General features: G+C 39.4%; 1 protein-coding gene across 4 annotated transcripts in view; it reads left to right on the forward strand.

Annotated features, from left to right (window-relative positions):
• The window catches only part of tspan4a (tetraspanin 4a), a 344680-nt gene extending 332417 nt beyond the window's left edge, over positions 1–12263 (forward strand). For all 4 annotated transcript variants that reach the window (XM_088333567.1, XM_088333568.1, XM_088333569.1 and 1 more), the window contains one exon: positions 10688–12263. In XM_088333567.1, coding sequence (XP_088189693.1) covers positions 10688–10756 — 69 coding nt within the window. In that variant the 3' untranslated portion in view covers positions 10757–12263. The remainder of the gene's footprint in view (positions 1–10687) is intronic.
• The last annotated feature ends 1359 nt before the right edge of the window (positions 12264–13622 follow it).

Raw genomic sequence — 13622 nt, forward strand, 5'->3', positions numbered from 1 at the left:
ATATACCGATTAAAGGGATAACCACAAACCTGTCTTTTTTCATTTTCTCCTTTTATACTTCCTTTTTTTCTTAACTTCTTTATACAACAATAATGATTCGTAATATAATGCATACCTGTCAACCTGTACGGTTTTGCCGTACAAAGTACGTTTATTATACATTTTAAGGCGTGTACGACGTACGAGAAAATCTGTACAGAAAAACGCAAGTTTGTCAATTGGTGATACACCGACTATCACCAAAAGGCAAATCAATCAAGTCAAACGAGTTCGCCGCGGAAGCCTCTTTCTCCGTATCGTTTTTTTTGTTGCAAACGAAGCGAGCAGTTTGATGTAGTGAAAGGAAGTCCGTCTCTTTTAGAAAACCGGCTTTTTTGGCTCACTTGCTTTGATGCATTATATTACGAATTATTATGTTGTATAAAGAAGTTAAGAAAAAAAGGAGAAAATAAAAAAAGACAGGTTTGTGGTTAGGGCAGCACGGCGGCGCAGTGGTTAGCGCTTGTGCGGCACAGTTCATGTCATGGGAACCTGTCGTGGGTTCAAATCCAGCTCCAGACTTTCTGTGCGGAGTTTGTATGTTCTCCCCGTGCTTGCGTGGGTTTCCTCCGGGCGCTCCGGTTTCCTCCCACATTCCAAAGACATGCATTTCAGGTGAATTGGCCGGTCCAAATTGTCCCTAGGTGTGAATGAGCGAATGAGTTGTCTGTCCCCGTGTGCCCTGCGATTGGCTGGCAACCAGTTCAGGGTGTCCCCTGCCCACTGCCCGATGATTGCTGGGATGGGCTCCAGCCCCCCGCGACCCTACTGAGGATAAGCGGTACGGCTAATGAGATGAGATGAGGTTTGTGGTTATCCCTTTAATCAGTATATTACCAACAATAATTTGATGCAGGAAATGAATTCATAATTTGAATAAGAAAATGTATCATTCTACTTAATTATATTTGCATGTATTTTTTCCTTCTACAGTGAACGTCCAAGCGACTTCATTTTTGAACTTTTTTTTATAATAAACCTCATTCATGTCGAGCAACTCAGGATCTCACAACAAAATGTTCATTAACAATATACATGATATAACAAAACACATGTACAATATAAAATGTTAAACTACATAAATAAACACGTTTGGAAAAAAAATGGTGTAAGATTATTTTGTATTTTGTAAGGGAAAATACGACAATTTGTAAGGGCATGGAGCCCTGGAGCTTGACAGGTATGTATAATGCATCAAAGCAAGTGAGCCGTTTGAGAGCCGGCTCTCTTTAATGAGTTGAGCCGAAAAAGCCGCTTCTCTAAAAAGAGACGGACTTCCTTTCACTACATAACTACCACATGAAATCCAGCATGCGCACATTAGCATCAAACCGCTCGCTTCGTTTGCAACGGAAAAAAACCGATACCGAGATAGTGTCAAGAAACGGACCAGGAAGCAGGAAGTCGGAACTCATATGCCTAGACGATCTGTCACTTTAATTAGGAAAGAAAAGTTGTCCAACACACAAACGGACCAAGGACAAAACAAAACAGGTTCAAAGGTAATCAAAATGACAAACTATGCATTACTCAGAACAAACAGGCATGAACAGGTCCCAAAAGGAGTGTTTAAGTACTCCACAAACAATCAGTTCAATGCGTCTCAGCCGGTGTCAAGGGGTGGGTCCGGCTGGGCGCCATGACAACCGTGCAGGACATGACAGATAGAGGCTACCGCGGCGAACTCGTTTGACTTGATTGATTTGCCGTTTCCTGATCGTCTGTGTATACCGGATGGTACCCATCATTGACAAATTTGCGTTTTTCCGTACAGATTTTCTTGTACACGTCTTAAAATGCATGATAAACCTACTTTGTGCGGCAAGAACGTACAAGTTGACAGGTATGCTCTGACTTTTCGGGCTAAACACAGCTCACATTTCCAGCGTCCTTTAAATGAAGTGCTTCGCTGCTAGATTTTTGCCTTCGCACTGAGGACCACATGGGGGGGCGGCGATGGAGTGGGGGGGGGGCGACATCCCATAAAACTCTTTTATCTCCTTTGCAGCCGATTGCTTCGTGACATGCCTGCACAACCGGTAATGTCAAATCGTCCGTCGCTTGAAGGCCCGCGTCACGCGGGGCTTCAGCTGCTGCGGCTGAAGGTTCATTTGTATTCAGCGAGCCCTTCAGCGCCGCCTTGAATCTTCTAATACGGCCAAATGAAGCATAAAGTAGATGTAATCAACTTAACAACGTTTGAGCGTATGTGTAATTACGCCGCATGCAAACTCATGCATTACCTCGTTTTCCCCACGGGAACTATTTGGGAAGTGCGCAAACTTGGCCGCTGTTCAGTGAGCCCGATCTCGAAAAACAAATCTCCATAACAAGTCTCTGAAATGTGCAAACCAGGCACGGAAAATCCCCTTCTTGGCTAATATTGACAAATCACTATAATTTCTCATCTCATCTCATTAGCTACACCGCTTATCCTCAGTAGGGTCGCGGGGGTGCTGGAGCCCATCCCAGCAATCATCGGGCAGTGGGCAGGGGACACCCTGAACTGGTTGCCAGCCAATCGCAGGGCACACGGGGACAGACAACTCACTCGCTCAGTCACACCTAGGGACAATTTGGACCGGCCAATCCACCTGAAATGCATGTTTTTGGAATGTGGGAGGAAACCGGAGTGCCCGGAGGAAACCCACGCAAGCACGGGGAGAACATACAAACTCCGCACAGGAAGTCTGTAGGAGGTTCCCAAGACCTTAGAACTGTGCCGCACACGCGCTAACCACTGCTCCACCGTGCTGCCTACTTTAACTTGATTACTTTCAATGACTTTTGGATGACTCCAATACCGAATATGCTACTAAAAGACAAAAGAAACTAAACATGAATAAAATGATGACTCACAACACGTGGTAAGCTTTCTCTCCTGGCTTTGATCTCTTTGATCTCCGGCAAAACTAACATAAAATGCAACAGAAACAAAATGAAAATAAATCCAAACAGCTTGCCAACATAAGTTTTGCCGTTCCATGTATTCCGTTACTCCCCAAGCCTGCACAAAATTTAGTCATTTTATTCATATTTAGTTTCCGTGTTTGTGCAAACGTTGGAGCAGAGTAGTTCTGGTGAGATCTGTCATCGTCATAAAACAAAGTACAATCAAATAAAAGAATTAAGAGAAATAAAACTAAATACCGTAAATTCCGGACTATAGAGCGCACCTAATTATAAGCCGCACCCACCACATTTTAAGAGGAAAACCGATTTTGTACTTACGCAAGCCGCACCTGTATATAAGCCGCATGCGCCCACATTAATACAATGTAACACAATCACAAAATTAACCCAAACCCGACTTTGAGTCCCGCGATTGTAACTGAATATAAAGTACACAGTCCAAAAACCACAGCCGGCAAAATGAACAGAAAATTATACCGGTACTTAAGGTTTGATGCAGACCTGCAGAGTCCGGGTCCCGTTGAAAATAATCCAAGGAAAAAAATGTATATTTCCAAAGGTAAGTGTGGGAAAAATATATATCCACTATTGTCGGCCGCGTCCACAAACACGTCTCACCTTTACTCCACTTCCCGTCAGCCCCCATTGTTTTCGCCCCTTCTTTTTGATTCGCCCGTGGAAAACATATCAGAATAAGTTTCTAAAATAAATACATTACAAAAATATACAGTTGCAAATACATATTATACATGGTTACACATATTTACAAAGAAAGACGGTACACCGAGAGAGTTTTCAAAGCTTTAATAATAATAATAATATAACTTTCATCCCAAACGGTGCCTGTGACAGGGCAGTTAATGGTAGCAACACGCTCGCAACACAGTTAACGGGTCTGGTAAAAAAAAAAACACCGTACTTGTAGAAATCACGGTAAACCGTCCTCATCTTGCTCCTTAGAACTGAAGCCATCAAAGTCGTCTTCCTCAGTGTCGGAAAGAAACTTTGTCATATAGACGTCGTCCCACGCTCCCTTATTCCAAATCACGCTAGCAACACGCTCGCAACACAGTAAACGGGTCTGGTAAAAAAAAAAATACCGTACTTGTAAAAATCACGGTAAACCGTCCGAACTGCTCGATTGCTTTTAGCTTGAAAGCGTCATGTGCCTTTCTTTTTGCATTTTGCATGATGAGGGTATGTTTACGCTAATTTATGCACAAGCCAAGAAGTTGCAGTCTTCCTCTGCGCATATATTCCACCGGTCTAAATCTTACCTTTTGTACTCAAGCGCCGCTGGCGGCCGTTAGAAAAATGACATAAAATGGCCGCATCACTGAATAAGCCGCAGGGTTGAACGTTTGGGAAAAAAGTAGCGGCTTATAGTCCGGAATTTACGGTAGTTTGACTTCTTTATCTAAATTGCGGGATTTCGACGTGTCTATGCCGTGTGTTGCTCAAGGACACGAATACACAAAGGATGAGGGATGGAAGTGCTGAAACTGCAGTTTAACCCGCAACCTGCTGGCCTTTCAAAGCTTAAATCACGGGAACTGTCATTTATGGCGACACGCTTTACGTCCCCGGTGTTAAACGACGGTAATGATCTGGTGGAGGCACGGCCTTATTTCACCATGTCACTCTCTTGGTTTTGTAGAGTACACTCGTAAAAACTACCGGGGCTTAGCATGAGCTCGACAAATCCTTGTTTTTATGTAAAAAATGACGTCGTTGGCGTCATTTTTTGCATACCGTTCCTGCTGTGTGATTCCATGCTCACTATGTAAGATACGCAAATCCTGTCCTTCTGAAACGAAAAATTCAAAAACATTAACATTAAGCTTGTCCTCAGTAGGGTCGCGGGGGTGCTGGAGCCCATCCCAGCAATCATCAGGCAGTGGGCAGGGGACACCCTGAACTGGTTGCCAGCCAATCGCAGGGCACACGGGGACAGACAACTCAATCGCTCATTCACACCTAGGGACAATTTGGACCGACCAATTCACCTGAAATGCATGTTTTTGGAATGTGGAAGGAAACCGTAGTGCCCGGAGGAAACCCACGCAAGCACGGGGAGAATATGCAAACTCCGCACAAACATTAACATATTGAGAGTATTTTTCAAAATACTCATAGGTCGAAAAATTTGTATTTATTTCACATTACATCCGGCTCATCTGGAAGGAGCTGAGATGATTGTCTCCACAGCAATATTACAAAAATACTACTATGGAAATACTACAAACTATTAAAGAAATGCTGCACAAAACTTTGGAAATACTTAAGAAATAGTTTGAAAGAAATACTACAAATAGACTAATACTGTAATACCACCATAGGAAATACTACAAATAGACTAATACTGTAATATCACCATACAAAATACTACTACAGAAATCTTATGGGAGAAAAACTACGAAATTTAAACCACAAAAATACTACAGATATACTGCAATGATTCTACTATAAATATTACAGAAATACTACAAAAATACTTCAACAATATATGATGGAAATACACAAAAATACTATTGTGGAAATTCTACAAACTAATACAGAAATGATACACAAATACACCTCCGGAAATACTTGAAAAATAGTTCTTAAGAAGTAATACAAATATATCACTACTGCTTATATACCACTACAGTAAAACCATCATACAAAATACTACTACAGAAGTACTATAACAGAAATACTACAAAAATCCAACTAAAAAAATACTGCATATATGCTGAAATAATTCTACTATAAATACTACAGAAATAGTACAAAAATACTTGAACAATATATGATGGAAATACACAAAAATACTATGATAGAAATACTACAAACTAATACAGATATGATACACAAATACAACTACGGAAATACTTGAACAATAGTTCTAAAGAAGTAATACAAATATATCACTACTGTAATACCATCATACCAAATACAAAAACTATTATGACAGAAATACTTTAAGAAACCCAACTACAGAAATACTACAGATATACTGCAATAATTATACTGTAAATACTACAGAAATACTACAAAAATACCTAAACAATATACAATGGAAATACACAAAAATACTATTATGGAAATACTACAAACTAATACAGAAATGCTTCACAAATACACCTACAAAAATACTTGAAAAATAGTTCTAGAGAAATACTACTAATATACCACTACAGTAATACCATCATACAAAATACTACTACAGAAATGTTATGACAGATATACTACAAAAATACTGCATATATGCTGCAATAATTCTACTATAAATACTACAGAAATACTACAAAAATACCTAATAAATAATGGAAATACACAAAAATACTATGAAGGAAATATCACAAACTATTATAGAAATGCTACACAAATAAAACTATGGAAATACTTGAAAAATAGTTCCAAAGAAATACTACTAATATACCACTACAGTAATACCATCATACAAAATACTACAGAAATATTATGACAGAAATTCGACAAAAATCCAACTACAAAAATACTGCATATATACTGCAATAATTCTACTATAAATACTACAGAAATACTACAAAAATTCCTAATAAATAATGGAAATACACAAAAATACTATGATGGAAATACTACAAACAAATACAGAAATGATACACAAATACACCTACAGAAATACTTGAACAATAGTTCTAAACAAATACTACTAATATACCACTACAGTAATTCCATCATACAAAATACTACAGAAATATTATGACAGAAATACTGCAATAATTATACTATAAATACTACAGAAATACTACAGAAATACTTAAACAATAAATGATGGAAATCCCAAAAATATATACTATAATGGAAATACTACTATCACAAGCCAGGAACGGAGACAGGACCCAATAGCGTAACAATAGTTCTAAACAAATACTACTAATATACCACTACAGTAATACCATCATACAAAATACTACAGAAATATTATGACAGAAATACGACAAAAATCCAACTACAAAAATACTGCATATATACTGCAATAATTATACTATAAATACTACAGAAATACTACAAAAATACTTAAACAATATATTATGGAAATACACAAAAGAAATATGATTATGGTAATACTACAAACTAATACAGAAATGATACACAAATACACCTACGGAAATACTTGAAAAATAGTTCTAAAGAAATACTACTTATATACCACTACAGTAATACCATCATACAAAATACTACTAAAGAAATATTATGACAGAAATAGTACAAAAATCCAACTACAAAAATACTGCATATATGCTGCAATAATTTTACTATAAATACTACAGAAATACTACAAAAACAACAATATATGATGGAAATACACAAAAATACTATGATGGAAATACTACAAACTAATACAGAAATGATACACAAATACACCTACGGAAATACTTGAACAATAGTTCTAAACAAATACTACTAATATACCACTACAGTAATACCATCATACAAAATACTACAGAAATATTATGACAGAAATTCGACAAAAATCCAACTACAAAAATACTGCATATATACTGCAATAATTCTACTATAAATAATACAGAAATACTACAAAAATTGCTAATAAATAATGGAAATACACAAAAATACTATGATGGAAATACTACAAACAAATACAGAAATGATACACAAATACACCTACGGAAATACTTGAAAAATAGTTCTAAAGAAATACTACTTATATACCACTACAGTAATACCATCATACAAAATACTACTAAAGAAATATTGTGACAGAAATAGTACAAAAATCCAACTACAAAAATACTGCATATATGCTGCAATAATTTTACTATAAATACTACAGAAATACTACAAAAACAACAATATATGATGGAAATACACAAAAATACTATGATGGAAATACTACAAACAAATACAGAAATGATACACAAATACACCTACAGAAATACTTGAACAATAGTTCTAAACAAATACTACTAATATACCACTACAGTAATACAATCATACAAAATACTACAGAAATATTATGACAGAAATACTGCAATAATTATACTATAAATACTACAGAAATACTACAAAAATACTTAAACAATAAATGATGGAAATCCCAAAAATATATACTATAATGGAAATACTACTGTCACAAGCCAGGAACGGAGACAGGACCCAATAGCGTTCGTTGTTACTCAGCTTTTATTGAGAAAGAGAGCAGTGCTTGCTTCCACCATCCGATGACCGACGGACACGGGTAGCTGATGGCAGAAACGCGGAAGTGGCACCTCCGTGTCGAGCCGGGATAGTCGTGGGTGGCAGGAAAGCTGGTCGGTAGCCGGGACAGGGGAGCAAGGGCGGTAATCGAGTCCAGAAAAAGGGTTGTCAACATATCAGCCAGGAAACAGGGCAAAACAGGTCGATGGCCGGGACGGAAGAGCAGGGCAGAAACGGGTCCAGAAACAGGTCGGCAACGGGTAACAGGCAGGAGGAAACAGAGCAGGAGATTGCCGGAAGGTATGGAGCTTGCCTAGCTGGGAGCATAGGTTCGCAAACGGTCTGACGGCTTCCACTTGGGGTTTAAAAAGAGTCTATGAACCAAGGCTGTTGTCGCCAATACTATCATACAAAATACGACAAAAATATTATGACAGAAATAGTACAAAAACCCAACTACAAAAATACTACACATATACTTCAACAATTCGACTATGTAAAACAAAAGCCCCCGAGTGAATGTTCTATCATGTGGCCCCTGAGTTCAAATAAGTTTGACACCCCTGGTCATTTCCGTTAAAAACAGTGTTCTCGTTTGCCCGTGTCCCTGCGTCCTGGTCGCATCATTTTTGCTGGGGACGCATAGTGTTGAATCAACGTGCGTCCCCGGGACGCAACTTTCTTGACACAAAATTGACATTATTACCCGATTATTATTTTTTTTTAACAAAGATTTACCGCACTCCAAACTTTTCGTCAGGCAGATCCGCCATTGTTGTCTTGGTCTCGCGGTTCGAGTTTTCGTCCGCACGCCGATCTCGGCAAACGAGATTTCGTTGCTTCAAGATGCCTCTGTAAAAACAGTTGGTATAAGGTGCAAATCAACAAAAAATTGGTAATTTCTTAAGTGTCGGTAACAAGTCGAAACATTATACAGAAAGTGGCAGCAACGGCAATGATTCCGGCACGAAAAAACGGCTGAGAAATTCTTCAGAAGACCGCGAAGGCAAGGAAAACACGCGTGTTGAAGCGATGGATTCGACGAAAGACAATAAACAAACGAATACTCCTAGCAAGAAAAGGACCTTTCTGCCAAAATGGACTCAATTCTATTCCTGGTTCAATATGAGGTGGATGATAATGGAGGCTACATGTTCTGTGATGCGTGTACCCAGCGTGACAAAAAAACTGGAATGCATAAATCGAAGGCAAGGAAAACACGTGCGTTGAAGCGAACGATTCGACGAAAGAAAAAAAAAGAATACTCCTAGCAAGAAAAGGACTTCTCTGCCAAAATGGACTCAATTCTATTCCAGGTTACGCTATGAGGAGGATGATAATGGAGACTACATGTTCTGAGATGCGTGCACCCAGCGTGACAAAAAAACTGGATTGCATAAATCAGGGGTGTCAAACATGCGGCCCGGGGGCCAGATCAGGCCCGCTAAGGGATTGAATCCGGCCCGCGACACAACGCTCAGAGAAGCGCAAGAGAAAAACGAGTTGCAGGTTGAAATATGTCCACTTGATGTTGCTAAAGCCAGGTGCCTCTCACAAATACTGTGGACTTGTATTTCTCTCTCTCTCTCTCTCTCTCTCTCTCTCTCTCTCTCGCTCTCTCTCTCTCGCTCTCTCTCTCTCTACATATATATATCTATCTCCTTTTTTCCCCTCCCCTTTTCTCTCTCTCGCTGTCTCTCTCTTTCACTTTCTGTGTCTCTCTTCTTCTCTTTCTTTGATTGTCTTTATCTCTTTTTCTCTCTCTTTGTCTTTTTACCTTGTTTTGCTCTCTCTTCCATTTTCCCTTTTCTCTCTCTTGTCTCTTTCTCTCTCTTGCTTTCCCATTCTCGTCTTCTCCCATTCTCTCTTTCTCTCCTTCTTTTTTCTCTCCTTCGCTCATTTTATTTCTCTTTGGATATATTTATTTCTCTCTTTCTTTCCCCCTCTCTCATTATTTGTCTTTATCTCTTGTTTCTCACGTTTCACACTCTCTCTCTCTTTTTTCTCTCTTTCTCCCTTTCTCTCTTTCTTTGTCCCACCCTCTTTTTCCTCTCCTCCGCTTTGTCTAATTTCTTACGCTCTTTCTTTCTCTTTAATCTGCTAGTCCGGCCCCCGAGAGAATATTTGTTCTCTCCTGTGGCCCCCGAGGTAAATTGAGTTCGACACCCCTGGCATAAATCATTTGGCAATACGAACTTTCAGAAAAGCACATTGGATCGGCACAACGACAATGAAAACCGTAAATTAGCTATGGAAATTCCGTTGCTGCAATTGGACAATTGTGGCGGGACAGCACAACCACGAAGAATATATGAACTGAAAAATCTGAAGTGATAACTGCTTTGTATTACCAATTAAGTGTGATGATTAAAACTGAATGAATATACAGATTTATTTATATTTTTTTCACCGATTTACAATTTCAACCTGGATAACGAAACATTTTGGGGACCCATAGATCTCTGTCGGGACCCATAGATTTTTGAGCATGCGAGTCCCATCACTTTTCACAGCTAAAATGAGCACTGAAACGCGTTGTGTTTTTCAGATCCTGGGCCTGGTCTTCTCCATGACGATGTTCTGTCAAGCAGTCAAAGTGGAAACCTTCTACGCTTGACGACCGAAAGCACATCTGCGCCGTCCCATCTCTAAATCGCGGCGGCCGCATCTACCCTCGTTCCAAACCCGTCTCTTCCCTGTGACCTTCCCCCCCCCCTCGGTGACGTTTCAAGGACGTTGCCGCTTCACATATTCCTCGCTCACTTTTAAAGAAGCACAGTCTCGATGTACAACATTTCGTATGATTTGGTATGTGTCAAATACTGTGGTACCGCTACTTACGATTGTCTCTACCTATGAAAGTTTCAGGTTTTGAAGTACCTGAAAAGGGAAAATGTAACCTCTAGTTCCGTAGTAAGAGCTGCTATTCGCCACTCCCAGTGTTTCCCGAACGTAAACAAACAGGTTATCGCTTCAAATCTGCCTAGCAACCCTGTGCCCAGGAATGCTCCCAGCATGCTCTTCATGTCACCGTCACAGTTCAGAGTTTAGAGACGAGGCCCAAATCGAAGACATTTTAGCAAAATTCCATGAAGTTTAAGGATTTGTGGAAATGAAGGAAGGAAGGAAGGAAGGAACAAAGGAAGCAACAAAATGAAGGAAGGAAGCGAGAAATGAAGGGAAAAGGAAGAAAGGAAGGGAGGAAGGATGAAAGGGAGGAAGTAACAAAGGAAACAAGTAAAGAGGGAACAAATAAAGGAAGGAAGCGAGAAATGAAGGAAAAAGGAAGGAAGGGAGGATGGAAGAGAGAAGGGAAGGAGGGAAATCACAAAGGAAGAAAGTAAGGAGGGAATAAATGCAAGAAATGGTAAATAGTCTGCATTTCTATAGCGCTTTTCAAGCCAATGAAGACCTCCCGAAGTGCTTTACAATGTGCTTCACACTTAACCATTCACACACACACTCACACACCAATAGGGAGTCAGCCATGCCAGGCGCCTACCTGATTATTGGGGGCATTAGGGGTTCAGTGTCTTGCCCAAGGACACTTTGACATATAACACAGAGGAGCCGTGAATCGAACCTGCGACCTCTTGATCCCAAGACGAGCGCTCGACCTCCTGATGTAATGCCGCCCCGCTAATGCGTTAATGTGCTACTTCTGCCCCGTGCATTTCCGGCGAAAGGAGACGTCATTGGATCAGTTTTTCAATAAGCGCATGGCTTTATTGTTCATTTTTTTTACATCATGTGCCTCTCGTTTTATGTTAATCTAACTTTAACATGTATTTGCTCCAAGTTCTAAAGCTCTTTCATGATTCATTAAAAAAATATACTGTACTTTTGCGGGGCCTGGAACGGATTAGCGCATCAACATACAAAAAGCGTCTCTACTTACAAAGTTTTCAGCTTACGAAGCTATTCCCAGAAATGAATTCAATTTGTAAGTAGAGGTACCACTGTACTCAATCGTGTATTGTATTTCGCCAAGCGGTGTAACGGACCCGTGTTTAGCGGTATAGCCTTCTTTTGAATGTTTGCTTTAAATTATTTTGATGTGTTTTCAAAAGGAGTTTCGAAAGTGCATGACCCCTGCCATGGCGTGTATTAAATGTTTTGATCTATTCAGCAGTCAGTGTGTCATTGCGAAGACAAACTAACTCAAATAACTTCACAAAAGGCGAAAAATCATGGCTTCCCTATGCAAACATTCTCACAGGCAATGTCATTTTCCTTACGGGTCTGAGCGTTTACACAAAGTCGGTGAGCAACGCTTGAAACAACAGTGAGCAACCATAATCCCAAGTGTGGCAAGATAATTCATTATCAAGTTACATTTTACTGAGTTTCCAGCAATGCAAAATGATTTTTCTCTTTTGAATGAATTGACTCATGTACTATTGCAAAGGTTGTACGGTTCTTACAATTCTTTCACAAGGTATCCATTTCTTTTTATTTCCTGATAGATTTTCTCGCATAATATTAACATTTTTGGGGGCTTATTTGGTCGGTTGTAAGATACAGAACTGTACTTAATCACATTTTTTAGTGGAAGTAAAATGTTGGCAACAAGATTCACTTGACATAATGGGAAATTATTCGAATGCAACACAAACTTTTTCTTCTTTTTTCTGTGTTTTTTTTTTTACTTTTTTTTTAAATTCCTTGAAAAAAATCTCATTGTGTTTATTTTTTCCGAGCTGTTACTTTTTTCTTTTTGTTCTCTATTTACTTTTTTCCTACATTTCTTTCTTTTCTTTTTTTTGGCTTTTTTCAAAAAAAATTCCTTCTTTTTTTCTCTTCCTTTTGTTCCTTTTTTTCTCAGCTTTTCACTACTTTTTCATTTTGGTATTTTTTTTCTTTTTTGTTATATTCCCCCCTTCCTTTAAGTCATTTTGTGCATGATTTTACATAATATTTGGTCATGTTAGGATTAAAGAAGCAAAAACAACCTGAAGAGCCGTTCAGGACCCGAAAGAGTCGGTTCCTTTTAGTGAGCCGAGCCGAAGAAGCCGGTTCTTGACAAACTCTACTAACTTTACTCAACTTCGTTCGACTTCGACTCGACTTCAAAATACCGCATTCAGGACACAACGTCAGTGTATTTTTACTTTGATGCACTGTAACTTTGACTTAAGTCGCTTCTTAATAAGTAATTTTGAGCCCTCATTTTTGTGCGCTGGCTAGATTTTCTTGTGCGCTGAGAGGGAACACTGCTCACAGGTATTAAAAATCCCGAAACATGAAGATGCATTCAAATGCCCCCCGGCTGTTTCCCCTCCGACGACAAACGATAATTCCAGAGCCTTGAACGCCTCCTCCTGGGGTCCCTTTCACTAAGAAGGTTCCCCAAGAGCTGGATTTGACCCTGACTTCGAAAGGTAAGCCGGTCTGAGGTATAAGAAACTCTGAGTTTTCAGTTCCAGGAGCTCAGATTTGAGTGGGTTTAAAATCGCCTGGCTCACGGGCTCTCTAGGAAAGAT

The sequence above is a fragment of the Urocampus carinirostris genome, chromosome 4 (assembly GCF_059441175.1).
Source record: "Urocampus carinirostris isolate Australia breed hairy pipefish chromosome 4, RoL_Ucar_1.0, whole genome shotgun sequence".
In the NCBI taxonomy this organism is placed as follows: Eukaryota; Metazoa; Chordata; class Actinopteri; order Syngnathiformes; family Syngnathidae; genus Urocampus; species Urocampus carinirostris.